Here is a 23,428-nt window from a genome sequence, read left to right on the forward strand (position 1 = left end):
TGTGGTGCCTGGGTTCTTAGCCTAGCAATTTGTGCCTCCTGCATCAGCATTTTGAACTGGGGACATTTAAGAACTTGTTCAGTGTCAACAGGTCTAAAAATAGGCCTCCAATGAACACCTATTCCTGGAACTAGAAAAAGCCTAGAATAAAAACCCTTTGAGTCTTAACCTTGGGGTGATTTTTCTACAGTGCTTTTTGCTAACATTTTCTCTAGGATGACTTTTACCAGATGTTCTTTATTCTTCAGACCTCCTGGGATTCCCTTCTTTTGGGAACTTATGATTAATTAAAGCCTGTATCCCCTGAAATGATATTCAGAACCCAGTTGTCAGTGGTTATAGCTAGCCATTGTTTGAAGCAACTGGCACAAGACGAGGGGTTGAGACCAAGTAATGAAAGTGGCTGGGGGAGACACAAGGGTTCTCATAGTCTTGGTTGTTAACAATAGTGGTGGACGGACCCTGTGAACTGCTCTGCTGCCCTCTGTCCTCCTCCTACTGCTGTCTCTTTAATGAAGAGTTTCTATCTTTTGAGTGTCTCCTCTCTTCCTTGCCTCTGGATGAATGGTCCGTGCTTGAGCAATAACTCCTGTTGTATTTAACCAAAGATGGAAGGAACAAGTGCTTGACAGAAAGTCTTCCCCTTGTCCTCCAACCTTCTGAAGACACTGAAAGCTTTGAATTCAAGCAGCTGCAGCTCTCTACCTATTGTGGCCATGAGCAGGTGCACTTTACAGCTTCTGGCAGGGACTACGCCAACAGCAAACATCTCATTACTTTCTACCATCAAATTTAAGGGATGACTGAGATGATGAGATGTGCTAACAGCTGATGTTGTGGTGGCCTCTAAATGGGCTTTACCACAGGCCTGTGCCAAGGCAGACATCAGATCCATGGGTTGCTTGAGAACTTCCATGGTACTGGTGGTTTCATACCTAAAAATTGTATTAGGTTAATCTTATTCACTGGGAGTCCAACAGATCTCCTTATGCTTTTCCATTATTTTACAGGGGAAGTCCAGCCAAGTACTGTTCAAGGACATGCTGGAGTTTGGCAAATAAGCCAGAGACTTATTTTTGTTCAAGAAGGCTTGGATGACAATACACGTTGTAAGAATGATTTTAAGCCTAAAAACTTGATAGATGTGTCAAGTATTAACAGATGTACTTCACATAATTGAATTTTCACTTATTTGAAAATGAAAAGGACAAGACAACTTCACCGAAAACTTGCACTCCAGGAAAGGAACCACTTGGCCACCACAACAAAGCAAATCAAACCCACCCAAGTGGGGGACTTCACCCCCCCACACACCCCCCTAACTAAATATACCAACTCCAAGATCCCACTACAGCAAGAAAAAGGGCAAAGTTCACCATGATGGCCAAGTATTTCCTTTCCCGGAGTAAAATTCCAGTGATCTGACCATTCATGAAAGTAAGTTTTCAGTGAAGTCGTCTTGTCCTTTTAAGTTTCAGGTAAGTAAAAATTTGATCGTGTAAAGGGGATTTGTACCAACACAATGTGCTAGCTGGAGATATTATAAGCATTTACTGTGCCTGCCTTTAAAGAAAATTTGCCTTTGCAAGTACATTTACCTCTTTTAGGTGGCATGCTCAACACATGCATATCAGGAGATGCCAAAGAAACATATGTGAAAAAAATCCCTGGGAAGCATTAGCAAGCTGCAAATAACAGTTTACAGAAAGAAAGAAGAATAAAATATGGCCTCCAATAGACAGCTTATCTGCTTGCTTTTCTGAGTTGTGGCCTATCCTGTTGGAATAATCAAACACTCTTCTCTGCATACAACACACACAACAAGAAAGAATTTTTGAGGCATCTGAGGGAAAGGTGATGTCAGCCTAGCTGAGGAGAAAGGTGCTCAAATCTGAAATTTGGCTGGACATCAGTTACCTAAGGCTGTCTTTCCTCTTCAATCACTAGAACTGAGTCTGATGTGCAACTTTCTGGATGGTCCAGAGAGAGAATCCCATGCAAAGTGGTGGCACCCAAGGAAGACCTTTCTTGTACACAAAGTTTAACTTAGCATTCTGCAAAAGTATGCAGAGAAGCCTCTGTGACAGCTGTAAGCAAACATCAACAGACACATTAACAAAAAAAGAAATTAAATGTAGCTAAGGCTCCAACAGAATTGGCATTCAAAAGTAGTCAGCCTTCTGCCATACTTTCTGCAAAAATAATCCGATACAATCTGTAGGCCACCTTGGAAGACTCAGTTTAGAGACTTTCTGACCCAACCTGCTTCAGGTAAATGAAACAAAAAGTTGATTGTCTTTACTGAACTTTTTGATTCAAGTAAGCATTATATCAGCTGCATGATCTCAGCAGTGACCTTTGGCACAAAGGATGTATTAGCACAAAATGCGGCCTTTTCTTTATGGAAGCTCATGTAGCAAGAATCAATGCATAAAAAATGTCTGAAGCTCAGAATCATCTAGCTGAAGTAACTGCTGTCAAGAAGATGATTTTTCAGGACATGTACCTTAGATATTATGAAGAATCTGGTTCAGAAAGAGATCCACAGCTCAAAATTCATGTTCCACTGATGTGCTGGAGTCTTCACTGGTCACCTAATGAAGAATTTGTTTGTAAGGAAAGCCTTGCATGCTTTACGAGAAGCAATAGATTTACAGTGCAAGCTTTGGTGGAAGCTGGATATAGTTAAAAGACACAGCTTGAAGAAAAAAATGAGACACACATCAAAGACTTAAAACAAATGATCTAGAAATGACAGAACTAAAGGTCCCTAGTGGTTGCCCATACTGTACAGCTATGCCATTTTCCTTTGTAAGTTTTCCTCTTGTTGGGCCTCTGAGCAGAGTTAAGGATTTGGATGTCCATAGTCATCACTGGAAGATGAGAAAAAAGTGGTTAGTCTGACAGAGGGAAGGTCTGAGTAAGACTTCCTGGATGGGTGGGTGAGCAGATTTCTGAAGGAGCGCAGATGTTTAGGTTTCTCTAAAACATGAGGTCCCAAGAGGGTGAACTAAAACTGCAAAGAACAAAAGGGAGCTCTTAGAATTACCTTGGATTTGTTGATTCTGGCCTTCAACATCATCATCAATAACCATTTTTTCCTACTTTTTACATGGGAATCAGGATGTTGCATCGGATCTAGCCATCTTTATCAATTAAGTGTCACTCTACTACTTTCTTCAATGGTCATACTTGACTGTTGCAGGTCTTCTCTTATGCAATCCATCCATCTCTTAGCTGGACATCCTTCTTTCTTATTGCCTTCTTCCTGTCTCTTACAAATCGTCTTCACCAGACCACCAGAGTCCCTACAAGCTGTTCGCTTTGACCCTCTTCGGCTTCTGCTCTGATGTCATTTCTTTGTGCATCCTACCACCCATCTCAGGCACTTCACCTCCATCACTTCTAACTTCGTCAATTGCTCTGCCTTTACTACCCATTTTTCTGTACTGTACAGTAGTACTGGTTGCACCACTGTTTTGTATACTTTACTTTTCAGCTTCTTTAGCATTGCCACATATTAACCCTTACACTATGCCAGTTGGCTACAGTCCATCTGATTATAGTTCTGACCTCATTTACTTCACTTCAACCACCACTACCAGATACTTGAAGCTGTTACTCTGTTCCACTATTTTTCCTTCTAGCTCATTTTACAGGTTCCTCTGATTCCCCCATTTGCTGTCATTGCAACTGTCTTGCCTGTGCTCAGTTTTATCCAACTTTCTTTCAGTTTTGCATCTCATCCCCCTATCATTTGCTAAAGTTCTTGTTCAGAGTCTGCCTGTACTGCCAAATCATCTGCATACAGTGCTAAACCCTGATGCATACCCACTCATGCTGGAAACCTGTCTGAGTTTGGACACTGTTCGCACTTTTGTCATTGGGTACTTGTACATAGCCTGCACTAATTCTACTAAAGTTTCCAGGACTTCAAACCATCTTTGGACTGCCAAAATCAGCTTTCTTGGGACCTTTTTATACACCTTCTCCAGGTCTAGGGAAAGCCAAAGTTGGACTCTTTCCTCATTTCTAGCTTCTTCTCAACCATCTGTCTCACTGCAAACACTGGGCTGGTTGTGTTGCATCCTGATCTGAATCCAAACTGCTTATTTACCATCTTACTTTATAGTTATGTTTTGAGATATAAGTGGCTTGTTACTGCATTTTATTTATTTTTTTTGTAGAAAATTATTCACTGCTCCCTGGACAGTCAGAATTCTTCCTGGAAGTGAGGAGATTATGCAGTCAACTGTGTCAAGGTAGCACCCTATGAAAGTTTAATTTTGCAAAGGCCTCAAATGCAACTTTGCAGTGTTTATTGCAATGCTTAGGGAGTGGAACATGATAAAGGGTCAAGTGCTTTTCTGATGTGCTCCAGCATTGACACAGGCAAAAGTTAGTTATCTAAATGGGGAAAGATTTTTCTTCCTGGAGCTTCGAGTGTGCTGCTACCATGGCCATGCATTTGGTAATGCCAAGGGGGCTGTAGTAAGATGAAAAGGAAGTGGCTTAAACCTGGTAATCACAGGCTCCTACCCAGAAGCGTACAAACCTCCTCATTATCTTCTGTATTTTGATATATGTGCAAAGTATCATGGAAGTCTAGAAGGTATGTTCTAGTTCCCCTTTGCTGAGCAAGGGCAAATAATTTGCACTGACTATTTACAACAAGAGTCTGTGAAATAACTTGATTAGACCACTTACATGTAAGACAAGTCTGAGGTCCTTTGTTTTCTCTGGAACCAAACCGAATCTTGAATAATATCTAGACTGCTGAATGGCTCTTTTGAAGAGGGCTGGTGACTCCTTTCTTTGATGGGCTGGGATGACAGGTAAAGGAAGTGAATGTGGTTTTTAGCAGGGCATGGAAGGTTATTTTTTAGCCTCAGGATACTAAAGTCTGGCTCCACATGTTCCATGTGATGGTCAACCATGCAGGGAAAATGTTAGTCACCATATAACGCTGTCGCTGTTGGCAATCTACAGATATAAAGCTCACTGAAACTGAGATACACCTCCGTACGTCACTGTTGTTGCCCGTTTGCAATGAATTGTGAAAGAAGGCAATACGCCACAAGACACCAAAGCATAAGTCCTTCCTTAAAGATGAAATTCAAATGCCACACTAAATTCGAAAATACTGCTCCAACACAGGAAATTGCAATCGATAAATCCAAAGGGTAAAAACACAGCTTTATTGACAGACCAAGTAAGCGCTTTCGCCGTTAGGCTTTCTCAAACTCTACAAAAAACATTTGTTGGCAGTCATTTAAATAATCTATCCTATTCCATGATAGGTGGATCTTAATTCAAAATTTAAAGCGCCACTGGCTACTATAAAACATACTTATATACATTCACAGAAAACGCAACAATTAGCAAAACATGATTACTTTTTACATGAAAAAGTAGACAGATATAAGAACATATTTAAAACTGTTCACAACAAGTAAATAAACCTCAATTTAAAGATTTAAAACACCACTAACAAATGTAGAACATAATTGTATGTATTCCCAGAAACTGCAGAAGTATACAGGGCATGAATGCTTCTAGCGTAAGAATGCTGACAAGTCTAAAAACATGCTCAAGACTATTCAAAGCCACTACTTAAAAATACAAAGCATATATACTTGTTGTGAATAAACAATTTAAAATCTTTCCAGGTACTTTATACATTGAAACCATAAGGAACTACATCACAACAGTGTCTATAATAAAGTTTACTTAATATCCACTGATGTGTATAATATAAAAAGAACTGATCTGTAAATAAAGATATATAAAAAAGAAAAATGTCTGTATAAATATAAATATATGTTCCTGAGTTTCATTTTAGCCTAGAAACCTATTCACCTTTGAAATGGAGAATAAGTATAAACCTGATCAATAGAATCAGGTTGATCATCAAATTGTCCAAAAATAAAGTATATATAATTATATACAATTAATTATGTACCCCTAAATATCATCTTGGTCTATAAATCCTTCTACCCTTCAATACAGGTTTTATGTGAACTTTGTCATTAAGACCAGGTGGTTCATCGGCCCTACATCTGACAATCCACCTGAGTTCACATTCAAGTGTCCTGTTGATTAAGTCACCTCCTCTTGGACCAGGAACTAAATATTGTATGATTGTATAATTGAAACTATGATCAGGACCTGATGTTCTGCAATGCTTTGCTAAAGCATTGAATTCTGAACCCTTCCTAATATGATAATTATGTTCCCTAATGTGGTCTTTAAATGCCCTGTTGGTTTTCCCTATATAAAACGAGGGGCACGCTATGCACCTCGCTAGATATACCACGTTTTTGCTATTGCAATTTGTATTAGTATTAAAGTAAAACGTGTATCCACTAACTGGGTGTACAAATGTGAGCTCCTGATTGATAAAACCACAATGGTTGCACATACCGCATGGTGTAGTATTCTTATTCATTCCCAACTTATGTTGCTTATTCCCTCCAAACTTGGGCTTACATAATAATCTCTGTAGGTTGGGTTTATTCCTATGAGTAACTCTAGGTCTTGGTCCCACTATCTTAGCAATTTCACCATTAGATAGTAAAATATCCCAATTTTTAGTCAACATGCCTTTTATATCTTTTATATCTTTAGTATATGACATTATAGTTAGTTGACCGTAGCTCATTTACTTGATACCTTGATATAGAAGTGTATAAACTTGATAATGGACTTTTAAATACCTCTATCCATCGCAAGCTATGCCATCGCAATACATTACTTCATAGAGGTAGTATGCACCCCACACATGTCTTTCATAATATTCTAAAAGGTCAATTTATGAGAGCATCCAGATATAACCCGGTGGATGAATGTTATTATAAAGAAATAGATGAATTAAGGAAAAGATTTGTAGAAAGGGGTTATGACTATGTGTTAATAGAAAAAGTCATATCAGAAGTAAATGAGCTACGGTCAACTAAGGCTAGACCATATTTTTCTGAAACTTCAGGGGAAGTAGATGAGGTTCCAGATACTAGAGCAATAGCAGCGGGCCCGATAATGTCATATACTAAAGATATAAAAGGCATGTTGACTAAAAATTGGGATATTTTACTATCTAATGGTGAAATTGCTAAGATAGTGGGACCAAGACCTAGAGTTACTCATAGGAATAAACCCAACCTACAGAGATTATTATGTAAGCCCAAGTTTGGAGGGAATAAGCAACATAAGTTGGGAATGAATCAGAATACTACACCATGCGGTATGTGCAACCATTGTGGTTTTATCAATCAGGAGCTCACATTTGTACACCCAGTTAGTGGATACACGTTTTACTTTAATACTAATACAAATTGCAATAGCAAAAACGTGGTATATCTAGCGAGGTGCATAGCGTGCCCCTCGTTTTATATAGGGAAGACTAACAGGGCATTTAAAGACCGCATTAGGGAACATAATTATCATATCAGGAAAGGTTCAGAATTCACTGCTTTAGCAAAGCATTGTAGAACATCAGGTCCAGATCATACTTTTAATTATACAATCATACAATATTTAGTTCCTGGTCCAAGAGGAGGTGACTTAATCAACAGGACACTTGAATGTGAACTCAGGTGGATTGTCAGATGTAGGGCCAATGAACCACCTGGTCTTAATGACAAAGTTCACATAAAACCTGTACTGAAGGGTAGAAGAATTTATAGACCAAGATGATACTTAGGAGTATATAATTATTTGTATACATATATTTAATTTTGGACAATTTGATGATTAACCTGGTTTTATTGATCATGTTAATACTTACTCTCCATTTGAAGGATGTTTAGGTTTCTAGGTTAGAATGAAATTCAGGAACACATATTTATATTTATATTTATATAGATATTTTTATTTTTTATAGACCTTTACTTACAGATTAGTTCTTTTTATATTATACATCAGTGGATATTACGTGGATTTTATTATACACACTGCTGTGATGTAGTTCCTTATGGTTTGAATGTATAAAATACCTAGAAAGATTTTAAATTGTTTATTTACAACAAGTATATATGCTTTGTATTTTTAAGTAGTGGCTTTGAATAGTCTTGAGCATGTTTTTAGACATATTAGCATCCTTACGCTAGAAATATTCATGCCCTGTATACTCCTGCAGTTTCTGGGAATACATACAATTATGTTCTACATTTGTTAGTGGTGTTTTAAATCTTTAAATTGAGGTTTATTTACTTGTTGTGAACAGTTTTAAATATGTTTTTATATCTGTCTGCTTTTTCATGTAAAAAGTAATCATGTTTTGTAAATTGTTGCGTTCTCTGTGAATGTATACAAGTATGTTTTATAGTAGTCAGTGGCGCTTTAAATTTTGAATTGAGGTCCACCTATCATTGAATAGGATTGATTATTTAAATGACTGCCAACAAATGTTTTTTGTAGAGTTTGAGAAAGCCTAACGGCGAAAGCGCTTACTTGGTCTGTCAATAAAGCTGTGTTTTTACCCTCTGGACTTATCGACTGCAATTTCCTGTGTTGGAGCAGTATTTTGGAATTTAGTTTGGCGTTTGAGTTTCATCTTCAAGGAAGGACTTGTGCTTTAGTGCCTTGTGGCGTTTTGCCTTCTTTCACATTTCATTGCAAACGGGCAACAACTGTGACATACGGAGGTGTATCTCAGTTTCAGTGAGCTTTATATCTGTAGATTGCCAACAGCGACAGCGTTATATGGTGACTAACATTTTACATTTTTATTGTTTTACGCTGTCGACTGATTCTCTTGCTGCTGTAGTCTTTGTGATTTTGCTTTACATGCAGGGAAAAGGATAGACAGGGAATCAATGAGACTGCCTCCAGAGCAGAACAGCTGGGGAAACCTTCAGAAGTTCTGCAGAGATCACCTAGTAGATGAAAAGTCTTTAGACCCACACTATTCTGCCACTTACTTCTGTCTGTTCATGGGCATACATTCTGAAAGCAGCCAAGACTACGCTGATCCCTCCCAGACTGCTAGTTTCACTGCTGCTGGGAATCAAACCTAAACTGCATCTGCTTAGGACATTTTTGATTCCTAGCAAGAGTTCTCTATATTACCCTGGATGCCCCCCCCCCCCAAGAAGCCAAACTCTTAGTACCCCTCTTATTCTCTGTGAGTTTCTCCCTGACTTTGGTCTAAATAGGCTGGAGTCATTGAAAGGGCATTTAAGAAGTAGACTATGAAATTTTGGTGGCATATTCTGATCACAAGCAGGTGTTGCATTGAATCCCAATACTACTTGTTCACAGTCCTAGCTGATCCATTTGCAGCATTTTTGTCAAGCCAAATAGACAGGTTGGAGATGTAATATCATGGTTGCTGCCTGGGGAGTCAGCAGCATCTTGAGACTTCTGATCCTCTGACAACTGCTTCAATGACTTTTGGGGTCCACCTACAAGATTGCACTGAAACCTCATAGTATGTCATAAACAGACTGCCTAAGAGTGAAAAAGGGAGAGATACATACACATCCCATAGTAATCTACAGCCTTCAAGTATTTATTTGGAAGGTGCATCACTGAACTTCGGGAGGTTGGTTCCCTCGTAAGGTCTGGTGCAGCAATAATGGAATCAAGAATGGGAGTCTCTGTCTGTAGGAGGTTGCAGGATGTGGTCTGATTATCTCAGAATTGTGGCCATCACACTGGAGTCGTTCCAAGCCTTCCAGAAGGTCAACAAGCTCATCCTGTCCTCTGGAGGTGCCACCCAAAAAATCATGATGGGAGAGAAAACAGCATAAAAATGTCACTGGAAACAAGATTGTGTAAGCTGGTCAGCCTCCCTTCATCTGTGTAAGTTCAAGAATCCTCCTGAAACTAAGGTCACCTGGAGGGAAGGGAGAAAATCACGAGAAAATCACTCCCATCTCCACCAGAAGCATTTGGCATGGAAGACACTAAGGGAGAATCAAGATGTTTCATTTTGCACCTGCAATTTTTTGGGTTCATCAACAAGGAATCATTCAAGGATGAGAAAGCATGAGAAGACAACATCAGTGCCAAGACAGCTGGCGCCCAAGGCTGGGTTGGCATAGAAGGCACACAGTTTTGTGGACCAGACACACCACTGAAGGGTGGTGACAAGCTTCATGTCAGCAGGAAAACAGACTGCAATCTACAAATTTTGTGTGACACTGATGTGAAAGTCAGAGACACTGAGGAAGAACGGGGGGTTGTAAGAGGACGAAATGGAGCAAAAAAGCACAGGCTACAGAGGAGTACAAAAAGAAATGTAACCAATATCAATAACTACCCCAAATAGACGTAAAACAACTGAAGGTTCTGACCCTGAAAGATAACAGTTCACAAAGACTGACAACTACTGAAGAAATTCAAATGAAAACGATCAAACAGACCAAGACCAGTGTTGGTGCTCTTGATACGTAAGCAGCAAAGGAAAAAGTGGAGAGACTGGCTAGTATAAAACATTATGGGTTGGAATGGTAGTAGCTACAGCCAGAGAGAGTTTCTAGTGCCGTGCTGACTTGAGTCTACAGCTAAATACTAGAATTTGAAGAGGATAAATCATCTTAGTTTGCGGATAATGCACACAAAACAGAATCTTGTGCTGTGTTACTATAACAAGCATGAGCTGCAGTGAAGTGACACTCGCTAACAGGTGTTATACGTTACATTCAGTGTGAAATGGAACAAGCCAATTTGCCAAAAATGATGCATTCCTGTGCTAAGCCATTAAAGTAAAACAATTACTGCTTGACTCATTTTTCTAAAGTGTGACTTAACACGATGAAGTAGGCTAGGCAAGGAGAGAAGCTTGCATCTACACAATGATAATTTGAAATACAAACTACAAAACTACTGAAATGGTCTACTGGGAAATTAAAGTTGTGTAGCTTTTGCATAAATCTAAAGGGACACAACAGAAGGAAGCAAGTGAGCATCAGAAATAAGACAGTGCAACTTAGAAACAAAAAAGGCTCTGGGAAAAGAACTGCATGGGCTCAAGCGACATTCGAGGTTCAGCTGTGAATACTGCAACTTGAACAAAAAATAAAAAAAAAAAATAAAAAGGAAAATGCATCTTTGTACTCACGGAAATATGGCAGCAAGGGCCAGCTTTGTGTAAATAGTGGCATTAGGAGACTCCAAGGTGTTGCAGGTGAAATGGAAAGGTGGTGGTAATCGGTGCTTGTAACAGAAGTCTGACGGTGATATTCCATGTTTCTGCTTCTGCTCAGGCAAGTCAGATTTTGATGCAACCAATATACAAGGGACTCTGCTGTCCATATAATGTTGCTACAGAAAATAAAAATAGGGTCAATGAATTACCAGCCAGTGAACGCTGAAAAGAAAATTTCAAATAAATCATTATTGTATTTTTTGTTATATTTGACCTTGTTCTCCCATAACCCTCTTTGACAACCAAACAGCAGCAACAGAAAAACTTTACTGGAGCCTTTTTTTTTTAAAAAGAAGCATTTTTATTGAATTATCATACATTAATACAAATGAAAACAGACCACATGAACATATCAGTTGCAAACAATCTACTGTACAGTTACTGTCATTCCACCTTAATATAGCTCATTCAATTCCCATCTTTCTTTAAACCTCATTCCTCCTCCAAAACATTATTCTGCATGTATAGTTCCAAAATCCCCATTTTTTATATGTAATTTGCTCCTAGCCTTTTCTAAAGATCCCACTTCCAGTTCTTTTATCTCTGTTACTATATTGACTACTGGTAGTAGGGTTGGTTTACACTTTGATTTCCATTTTCCACTAATTGTTTTTTTGGCACTCACCAGATTTAAACTCAGCAATGACTTACTGTGTCTAGGCATTTCAAATCCAGTGTCACAGCTCAAAAAAAAAAATTCCTTAATTACACTTTTTTTTGCTAACCCAGTATTTCCGACGGAGATGTCTGCAGAGAATTTTTAAAGTTTGCCATCTCATTACACTCCCCAAAAAAATATGTTCCCAATTGCCCCTTTCTTCCCCATCACACCTCCAACATTTACAATCTACCTGAAGAAATATACTTAGGAGTCTGCTTGGGGTATAAAAATGTATATGCAAATACTTCTAAGCAAAAATCCTAAATCTTTTGGACTTTATTGCACATTTGGGAGCCATGCATACATCCTCTCATTGTTTCTTTGTGAAAAGCTTATCCATTCTCTCTCTCCAATCCTTTCTAATCTACTCTGATTGAGTCATATAATCACGATACAATATTTTATATGCCCTGCCAATTATCCCATTTTAACAGCGGCTTCTGTTCTATATTCTACTAAAAACTCTACAAGTTGCTGGTCTTTCATTCCTTTTTGCCAATACTCGGATATCAATCCTGGATAAGGAAGGCAATCTCTAGCCTGCAGTCAAAATGTATTCTTGGCCAGTTCCCATTCTATTACCTTTCCCTCTAATTATTTGCTCCCAATTCCTTGGTTCCTTTGCCATTTTTTTCTCCAGTAAATTCCAGCCCCCCCCCGCCGCCTACTCTCTGTAACCTTAACTGCAGTCATCCCCATCTGCACAATCTCCTTTCACCATCCTCATGTTGGCTTAGTTCTTAGAATACTTTCTGCTACTTTATGAATATAATATTTTATGGTTATTGTTATTTTCCTTAAGGATCTGCATCCACAATCCCAGTATCTCCTTGTTTCTTGAGCTTCCCCCGTTTCATCATCATCCCTTTCATCTGTGAATTACAGCTTTCTGCTTGTGCTATGCATAGGAGCCATAACTTTGTAGTTTTGAAATACCCCTTCAAATAAGGTAATCCCAAACCTCTTGTTCTGTTGGAAGGATCAGCTTATCCCACTTGATTCTTGCCCTCTTCCCCTCCCAGAAAAAAATCCATTAATGCTTTAATTGCTACCACAACCTCTCCTCTGGATGATGAAAATATGCCTGACCTGTACATAAAATAAAAGGGACTAAAAACATTTTCACCGAGTGTATCTTGCTGTCCATTTCCATAAAACAGAGCTTCCAGTGTCTCAGTTCTTGAAATATCTTTTGTTTAGTCTCTTCCCACATATCCTTAGCTGTCATAACAGTATCCATTTTAACCCAGACTCATACGTAGTTCATTTTATCATGTCCTCATAAATATGGTATTGCTGAACCAATCCATGTGTGGGTAACATGATTTACAGCTATTGCCTTTGTTTTATCATCATAAATTTTGTATTGCAAGAAGACTTAAAACCATTTCAGAATGTTCCACAACACTGAGATGTCATTTTCTGGTTTTATCAGGTACAAAACAAATATAATTTGCAAATAAAGCGAATGTTTCTTGATTACCATGCCATTTATATCATTGAATTTCTGAGTCCTTTATTTTTTTCCCAATGGTTCTAAGTATAATGCAAATAACAACTGGGAAATAGGACACCCTACCTGGTTTCTGTTCAAACAGAAATTATCAGAAAGGAACCCCTGCCACTTTAATTTTCACCTGTGATTCCTCACAGATTCTCCAAATGAACATTATTACTGTGTCAGGGAATGCAAATGCTTCCACTGCCCTACTCATAAAATCTCAACTTACTCTGTTGAATGCTTTCTCTGCATCAAGATCCACCAATAGCAGTGGTATTTTCTTACATTATGTTTCCTTCTAGATCTTCATTGCTCTATTAATGTTGTCAAATGTTTGCCTCCTCTCCACAAAACTACAGTGATCCGCATCTATCAATTTCTGGCATCACCTCTGCAATTCTTTTAGCCATTATAGATGTAACCACTTTATAATCATGATTTAGAATTGAAAAGGGCATATATGCAGCTGGATCTGATGGGTCTTTACTATCTTTAGGTATTAAAGTCACCACAGGATGTTGGTGGTTCTCCTCCTTTTAAAATAGTATTAAACAAAACCTTCTAGATCTTTATCACATTCCTCCCTCCTAAGCTTCCAAACTTCTATCTATTTGTGGAGACTTTCCTATAGATTGGTTGTGCATCACCATTTTTATCACATTTCCTCCTGTCCTAACTATTAATAATTGAGCCTTATCTACTTCTAATCTTGGCATACTTCATTGTTCCATAAACACTTCCATTTGTACTTTTTCTTGATTTTCACTTATCTGCTTAAAACAGATTTTCATAAAATGTCCACAATATTTCTAATACCCCTACAGGATGTCTGGTTATTTTTCTTACTATAGGCTCCTTAAGCTTGGCAACAACCCTTTCTATTTTCTGTTGCCAAAGACATTTTGTTAAAAAAACTTTTGTGTTCTGGAGTTATCAAAAACAGTTGCTTAACAGCAATCTTTTTAAACTCACGCATATTATCCAGATACTCCTTTATTTTCTCTTTAGCACTCTGCAGTTCTGCCTCTTCTTATTCTGTAATACTTTAACCTTTGTCAGTCCCTCTAAATAATTCTTATTACTTCTTAACTGTATCTCTCTTTCTTTTTCTGCAATTTTAAACTCCTTATCTGAGAAGGTGGCAGAGCAGGTACTCTCTTGTCAAGCATTGTGAGAAGCAAGCCATGGACTTCAAACAGCAGAGTTTGAGTATTTAAGTACAAAGTTATAAGTAAAGTGACTCTTTAGGTTACCCAATATGTGTTTAGAGACTGCTTGCATCCAAGGGCTCTTTTTCTCTACTCCTCTGTCTTTGAGTCCTTGGCTGACAACTGAGAGCAGAGGAGGCACTCGCATTCCACAGTGGGCCCACTGTCATTCCATCTCATCAGACTTGTCACTTCAGTCTAGTCCGTGCTTTTAGAAGTGGTGGGATACTACCTAAGATGTGTTTAACTCTGATGGCTTTCAAGTCACATGGTCATCTCTGGTGAATAATTTGTCTTGTGCTAACAGCCATTCCCAGTTCCCAGACATGCAAGAAGTTTTGAGTAGAAGGTGCAATATTGATGTAGTACACACTCACTCAAGAAGAATGTGCTACTTTTTTAACTATGTCCTCTGGGATGCTGGGTTGAATGGGACATGATGGATACAGAGTATTTCCTCTGAGCTTTAACTCAAGAATTTCTTCCTCTGCATCTTCACCTAGGCTATGGAGTTGAAAGGAACTGAGAGCCTTGTTTCAAAGAGAGAGAGAGACTTAACCCTTCCTTCCTCCACTAGATGACATCTCTGGAGAGATGCTCAAACTCATAAGTCTTATATGGACTGATGTGCAATTCCTCTTTCTTTTTCACAGACCAAATTCAACCAGCATCCCAGGAAGAGAGATGAGAAGACTTAGATGTTCTCTCCTCTGAAGCATGTCCTTAAATGTTGACATATTTTTGGCATGGAGGCACCCAGATTCTGGTCCCTCAACATAAAAAAGCGAATGCTGTGTACAGGCCTCTGAAACAGTATAATGACACACTGTAAGCATCAAGGGCAGGCTCCTATATAGTTTCTTCAGTTTCAGAAGCAACAATATCCTGACACCTTTCTGATGGACAAAACTAGTTTAAGGCTATTGACAGCATGGCAAGATGGTATAGATCTTCAGCCACTTCAGGTCTAGGAGCTTTAAATCATTTGTCTTAGCTGTCCCGATTCCAGTTTTCTTTAGTAGACAAGGTACTGAAAATGGTGGAACAGCTCACTGACTCTGAGATCAAGGAAATTTGTAGAAGGATCTCTTTCAGTGGGCCTCCTATGTTGTTTACTGCAATTTTGTACAGACAATGCAGCTAGGAAAGCAACTGCTGAATATGTATGTGTCAGTCTGGCAAGCTCTCCTTCACTGAAAAACCTGCATCAGGCAACTTTAGATGCAACTTCCTAAGAAGATGATTTTTTTGGGTAGGCTTCTTAAAGAAAAACTGAAGATGCCGATTACTACTGACTATTTATAGTGTCAGAATTCTCCTTCTGTTTTTCTCCCGCTGGCACAACATATTGCAAAAAAAGGAGCAAAAGCCTTTCCAACACACACAGAGAAGAAACCCAAGCATCAAGTACTAGTGTCCTGCCCCCTAAAAAGACCAACTGTGAAGTCTTCCATGGCAGGTTTTACAAGGGTGCAACCGTTGACCTAACTACATCAAAAAACTGCCAGCAGGAAGTGGATTCTTTGCATCTATCCAGCTTGGTGGACCACTAGTGAGGAGGTTCTGGATGTCTTCTCAAATGGTCATGTCTTAAGGAGTTCATGGGTTCTTCCCCCAACAAAAGCGAGAGCTCCTTTAGAGGAGCACATGGCTTCTGTAAATCTATACAAGTAGTTTCCAGTGTCTATTCCTCAAAGCAGCCATAAAGACTGTTCCCCAGTTAGAAACAGGAAGGAAATTCTATTCATGGTGCTTCATTATTGAAAAACAAAAACACTAGGTGTAGATTCTGGCCAGTTCTAGAAGTCATCACATTCAAGAAGCACGTTTTGTGCTCCACGTTCTACAATGTGAGTCTACAAATGTCTATGTCCTACTAAAGGGATCATGAATGATGTTGCCAGCCACGATAAACATGTATAGGCACACTGCTGTCTGAAGCTCCACTGATTTCTATGCTTTTCTTTGGGTAATTCAATGGGATGCCTTTTGGTCTGTCATCTTTTCATAGCATTTTCAAAAAAAAAGTTTTAGCTGTGGTGGCAAAGATCTTGCAAAATACGGGCCTCTTGGTATTACCATATCTGGCAGACTAGTTTCTAGTGTTTCCATTGAAGGACCTCTTTGGCAGGATGTGGTCTCTATATTAGGTAAATCTATTATTATAGTGTTCCGGGCATTAAAAGAATTAGAACAATGACAAGTTTCTTCAATGGTAAAAGTACTGTTATTTTTTATGTTCACAACAGCTCCTGTGCCTCCATGAAATTTCTCCATAGCACTGCATTAGTAAGTTGCTGTGTTAGTAAAATTAAATCTTCCAGTACAGGATGAGTGGATAAATCCAAATTTGTTCCACAGGACGCTGAGGGCAAGTCTCCAAAAAGGCATGCCATCTCGTTCTATATTTAAACACTAAAATACATGAACAGCTTAAAAGGAAAAACTTGAAAACAAACAAAATGAAACAGCTGCCAAAAGGGGACTTTGAACACTTGAATTTTAGCACTTTTGTTCACTTTAATGTTAAATACTGAACTTCATCAAAAAAAAAAAATCCAAGAAACAAACAAGTAAATTTAAAATACCCGGTAAAAGTCAAGTGTTTGATTAAAATACATTTTTACAGAAACAAAAATAACAAATTTAAAGGGAAAAAAAATAATAAATATATATACACACACACACCAAAAAAGACATAAGAAATGTCATTGCTCAAAATATAAATGTCCAAAAGTTATAACCTTTGTAAAATTAAGATTTTTTTTTTAAATTAATGTAATCATTAAGTCCTGGTTTTCAATCTGCCTCCAATCAAACTTGTGATTCAGCTTCCTGGCACTCTAATAAAAATATTAGAATTACCTTTAAAATTATCAAAATCTACCTTGTCAATTACAAAGAAATTGAATTTCTTGAGATTTACACAGGTAGATGAATACTTTGAAAGAGCACTGTTGGTGTCTTTTTTATGAATAGCCAAAACATATTCGTAAATGCGTTTTGACAATTTTCTTTTAGTCTTACCAACACAAAAGCTAGTGTAGGTCTCACATCTTGTCATGTATACTACTCCACTTGTATTGCAGCTATGCCTATTATTGGCTGCAATGATTTTATCTTGACCATGTACAAATACACTGGTGCTGCTGTTTATATATCTACACTGTTTACAATTACCACATTTAAAAGTACTATATACAAACGTTGCTTATTGGCGTTTTTTTAACCTTCTCAAAAATGTTTTTATAAGTGAAGGGAGGTTGATTGCCTAAAACCTGGACCATGTCTTGGTTTCCTTGAATGATCTTCCAGTTACTTAAAATAATGCTGTGTGTGGAAGCTATGTCTGTAGATATTGGCAAAGGAAAAGCTCTAACAAAAGAATCATTTGAGTTTTGACCAGATGGTAACTTTTGGTGTGTAGGGGAGTCACCAAAAATTTTCTGAAGTTTAATAAAATAGGTTTTGCTATACTCTTTCTCAGTTCAACAACTTCTCTAATGATATTCTAAATAGAATTCACAGAATCAGCTCTTTCAATTAACATATTTTCAAGGACTGTACATTGATTATTAACTAGTCTACTTAGTCTTAAAACCTGTCCCTTTATAACCCCTTTCTTCAAGTGAAAGGGGTGCAAACTGGTATGGTGTAAACAGTTGTTGACAAAAGTATTTTTTCTATAGATAGTACTCTGAATATTGCCATCTTCAGAGTTGATGGTTAATTGGATATCCAGAAAATTAATGGATTTACCCAAGCCTCTTTTGGTGAATTTAAGAAAGGATGTACTTGAATTCAAATACTGAAAGAAATTGTGAAGTTCATCAAGGGTACCATTCCAAATGAAAATTAAATCAGTGCAACGTTTACAAAATAAAACTTTGTTGCAATGTTGATGAGTGGTGATGTTAGAATGTTTCCAAGCAGCCATGACTAAGTTTGCAAAAACTGTAGCTACTCTTGCTCCCATGGCTACACTGATTTTTTTGTCTATAAAAGGTGGCCTGAAATTCAAAGTAATTGTTGGTTAAAACAAGATTTAATAATTCACATAAAGTGTTGATAGCACTGTTCTGTTCTCGAATGAAGAATACAAATTCAAATATTCTCTGACTAGTTCAACACCTATCGGTTGGCAAATGCAGGTGTATAAAGACACTACATCAATTGAGGCTAAAAAACACTGTTCATCAAGGTTAGAAAATTGACTTAAATGTTCCAACAAATGCCAAGAGTCTTTTAATTAAGTAAAATTGTGATTTTTGAACCACTGGATTTAACACACAGTCTAAATATATACTGAAATAGGCTCAGTTTTGTAAAAATTGGACGCAACAATGGGTTGAAATGGAGGTCTCTCATAATTTTAAATTTGAAAATATGAAGAATAAGTGACAGCCATGACTAATTTCTCTACTGCAGTACATCCTAGATTAATAATGTTAGTGTCACTTTATAAATAACTATTTGCCCTTTCTGATACTGCCTATAATTCTCTGATAAGTCAGTTACAGAAGACAGATCCAAAAAAAGTCTGGATGCCATAAAGAGTTGTGTGTTAACTGAAAGTATACAAAAAATGGTGTTATTGCCTTATCTCTTATGCGTCTTTGGCTTGGGTCATGCTTGAAAAGGTGCTTGGTCTTACCCATGCACTTAAATAAGTAAATAAATGAATTACTAGCATGAATGTCACCCTGATCTAGCTATCCTTTGTACCACATGGCTCAAAAGACATTACATCCTCCATCTGGATTTTGGAACTAGTAGTCATTACATCCTCCAACTGGATCTCAGAGCTTCAGGCTACTTCACCTTTCACAAGGATTAAGTGTCCCTTAGGAGTAACATGCATTTTTTCCAAAAGTGGTTTTGTTGCTGTGCCTTGGCCCTTTATTCTTTTTCCTTCTTAAATGCAGAAACCTTGGGGGAGTTCGCTTGTCATACACTGCATGTGTGCACCTCCAGCTCAAGTTTTACCTTAGACTGAGGAAGACATACCATCTCTTGGTTTCTTTCATCTCACGTAAGGAGAGCTTTGACAATGACAAAGCAAAAACTTTTCAAAAAGATAACTGCATTACTGTCCATCACTGGCACATTTTAGTAGTATTTCTAGGACTGCACTTTCAAAAGTTTCAGTAGTCATGCAATTGCGTTTGGTCTGTCTTCATGGATAAAGAGAATGGATTTTTGGTGTAACCAGCTAATAAGTGTTGCATCAATCATTTAATTCACCAAAGAATTCTATACAATTCCAAGAGACATGAATTACAGAAAATGTTCAAAACTTGTCTAGCTTGTACAAAACCATAAAAAGTCTATAACAATGACTTCTCAACTTCTCCCCTGCAGCTAGATACTGACCCACCCATTCACGTGACCTAAAATATAACAATGACATCTGCCAGCTCCACTGCTAAAGTCCATTTTGTTTTTGTATCTGTTTCAGTGGTAAATTCTGACTACTTCTGACTCGTATACAGCCTCTGTCAGGATTTCACTCCTTCCCTAAATCCCAGCTTCTTTCCTGGTGTGTGGTGGTCCTTCCTTCTCCTGCCATTTGACAGTGTAATGCTAGTCATTTCTCCACCCTTAACAAGCAATAGCAGGCTCTCTCCCTTTAATTTTCAACCTTTAATCCACATTCTCCGTATACGTCAAACTAGTTATATGGGGATTAATGAAATTATCACATTCACTGGGTCTTCACTAATTCAACTGCAAAACCTTGTGCCGATCTGCAGGATTAATGGAGACAACTAGCACTGCCCAGTCTGTCCCCTCCATAGTTAGACAGTAAATAAGGCCTTGGTGAATCAACGATAGTCAGCTTCTCTAAATATGCCCCTTTACTGATTAGGGACACTCTGTTCTCTGTGGGTCAGTGTGCTGGTCACAGAACATGGGACAAGGGACTGTTTACAAAAGCAAAGCAGAAATAAATAAATGGCCTATACTCCTTGTAAGTGTTGCAGCTAGGAATAAACGGGTCTATATCACAACGTCAAACTTACAAAAGGTCGATCATTGTAATATCGAACCCTAAAGTCCGAGAACCCAACAAAACCGAAAGCACAGAACAGCTATTTTTTCCCCAGGGAAAAAAAATTGTTGTTCCGTGACAAAAACAAAAAACAAAAACTTGACATTGAACTAAAGTGGAGGGCTTCACCCCCCACTTAAATATACCAACTTCAAGATCGCACCACAGTGGAGGAAATAGCAAAGCCCCGAAAAAGGCCCACCAATTTTTTTCCCTGGGAAAAAAATCGATGTGCCGTGGCTTTGGTATTTTCCACTTTCGGACTTTAGGGTTCAATATTACAATGTTCAAACTTGTTTTAGTTCGACGTTGTAATAGAGACCCATAAACGACTACTATGTATTTTCCTCTGTTCCAGGCACCTCTGAACTCCTGTGGCTAGCACACACTACACCACTACCACAAGTAACACATTTCAAGGTTCACCCTCTACTAGAAGGATCACTTCCTTAAGGCCAACTGGATTCATACTGTGTAGAATAATGTTCTTTGATCACAAAGGAAGTAACAATACATGCAATGCGTTATAATCAGCTTCAGGTTTATGTGCAAACAGCCTACGGACACTATAGTCAACTAGTAAAACACATGAATCTTGTAATGACTGTGGCTGAGGGAGTCAACGTTACTCAGTACACTTCACCACCCTGTAAAGAATACAAGTTTGTCTTAGATCTCAAGTAGATCCCATGTTTATGCAAGTCACCAAACAACTAAAAGCAATGTAACACCAAGGAAAAGTCAACATATTTATAAAATAGAACCATACTTGTGTCGGAGATAAAAGGAAAGACTACCAAATTAAATCAGAAGCTAATATATATATATATATATATATATATATATATATATATATATATATATATATATATATATATATGAATAGCACTTCATACTAAAATGGAATAAAATAAATAATGTGAACGTGTTTAAGAGGAAATAACAGATTTGTTCTCACTGTACGAGTTGATCTATAGTGGGTTCCTCCATGAAGGGTCCTTGGCTGGGCATTACTTCTTCATCAACTAGAATTTGAGATTTTTAAGAGAGGTCTGTTCACCCAGCCAAATGTATGTCATGATACAAGGTACAAACAACATAAAGGTGCTTATCCCTAAAGCTAGCCAGTTCACTCCCTCCCAGCTAGCAAACACTTTTATGTAAGTTAAAAAAAAAACAAAAAAACAAACAAAACCACACACACACACACATACACACGCACGTGCACATGCAGAAACACACACACACACACACACACACACACACACACACACACACATGACACCATAGTTTCATAGGTGTTTGCTAGGCTAATGACCACAAGGGCCTTTTTAAGCCTATCCATGCATCCCAAACATCTGAGAAGTTCTGATATCCTTGATAAGTGTAAGCATGGGCCTGGGAGATGGACCATTTACAGGTTACCTGTTTACATTAGAGACACAGAGACCATTTTATTAAACAACTGATATAAAAATAAATACTTGCCATACTTACTGGAAATACCAGTAACAGCTGAGGATGGAGGAACCATTCATCCCCAGCAGTACAGCAGGTCCTGACCCACCAATTGGGTACCTCCCAAAGATCAACTGCTACACTAAAAGTACGATCCCTCAATGATGGGTCCTTATCTGGGCTGAATTCCAGGTAGTACCCTCAGGATGAGAGATACAAAAAGACTGTCCTAAGCCAGAAAGATGTTGAACAGGGAAAGAGATCTGACTTCCAAAATGCAAATAATGCTTGGTTAATTTATGGACTGAAGCCCAAGCAGCTACAGACTACAGTACAGGTATCTGCAAAGGAGGCCGTCATGAAGGCAGCAGTGAAGTTGGCTTTAACAGAAGGATTTGCCAAAGCCAGTAGGCAGGTGGCCAACTAACAGCAGCAAAAAAAAAAAAAAATCTGCAGCTGTCAGTTTCCCTGGAAGGCTGCATGGTGTTTGCTAAGCATCCACAAGCCTTTCCTTCCATGCAGCAAAGGGATAAACAACTTTTGTGTCATCCTAAATTCATGCACTATCAACCAGCCCAGTGGTGCAGAAAAAAAGCATCAGTATGCCCCACTGACACCGGAATGTGAGAAAGGGACTTGGGACTGCTGGTAGGTCTGACTGCATGGACAGGATGAAGTAGCTGATGGTCAGCTCTGCTATACTGGAAAGACGGCAAGTAAACAGTGCTAGATGACATCTGGTGAAGCCCATAAGCTTGCCAGGACATCTCAGGCTTTGTACAGGAGGCAGCAAGGATGTCCTGACATCACTCACCTAGCTGCCTCCATACACTGGATAACTGACTAGCCACCACAAGAGTAATGGCTCCCGAGCTCCATGCTCACTATTCCCCATCAGATCTCTTGTTCCTGGCCTAGTAAGACCATTAGTTACCACTGAGGTTTACTTCCTAAGGAGTGGGAAGGCCATGTGGTGAAAGGTCATGTAGGAGGTACCAGTAAGGAGCAACTTTTGATGGCTCCAGAGGAGAATGAGTGTGGACAGACTGTGTTGGGTTGGGGGGGGGGGCAATATAAATCAAAATAATAAATAAGCACTCTCCTCAGGAAATACATGAGCTACACCTGCATGCCCAGTTTGTGAAGGGCTCTCCCTCTCCGTGCTTCTGACTCCAGTAAGAACACCAGGAGATGGACGGACTAGTTTAGGGAACCTCTAAAGCCAAAGTCAGGAGGAAGAGAAGGTTCATCCTGAAAGACAATCTTGTCACTTCTGAAGACCAGATATGGTTTTCTGTAATGCCTTTAAGCTCCAAAATCTGGCATGCAGGTGATGGCCACAAGGAACTGTGTCTTCCAAGAAATTAACTTCAAATCTGCTGTAATAGAAGTTTCAAAC

General features: G+C 38.5%; 1 protein-coding gene across 1 annotated transcript in view; it reads right to left on the reverse strand.

Moving 5' to 3' along the window:
• LOC122816485 (mitochondrial Rho GTPase 2-like) overlaps positions 1-23,428 on the reverse strand; it is a gene marked incomplete in the record, with an annotated part of 1,688,264 nt that overhangs the window by 71,144 nt on the left and 1,593,692 nt on the right. The window contains 1 exon segment of the mRNA XM_044089310.1: positions 11,063-11,265. Coding sequence (XP_043945245.1) covers positions 11,063-11,265 — 203 coding nt within the window.

This window comes from Protopterus annectens, chromosome 12.part0 (genome assembly GCF_019279795.1).
Source record: "Protopterus annectens isolate FY-2018-M chromosome 12.part0, PAN1.0, whole genome shotgun sequence".
In the NCBI taxonomy this organism is placed as follows: Eukaryota; Metazoa; Chordata; order Ceratodontiformes; family Protopteridae; genus Protopterus; species Protopterus annectens.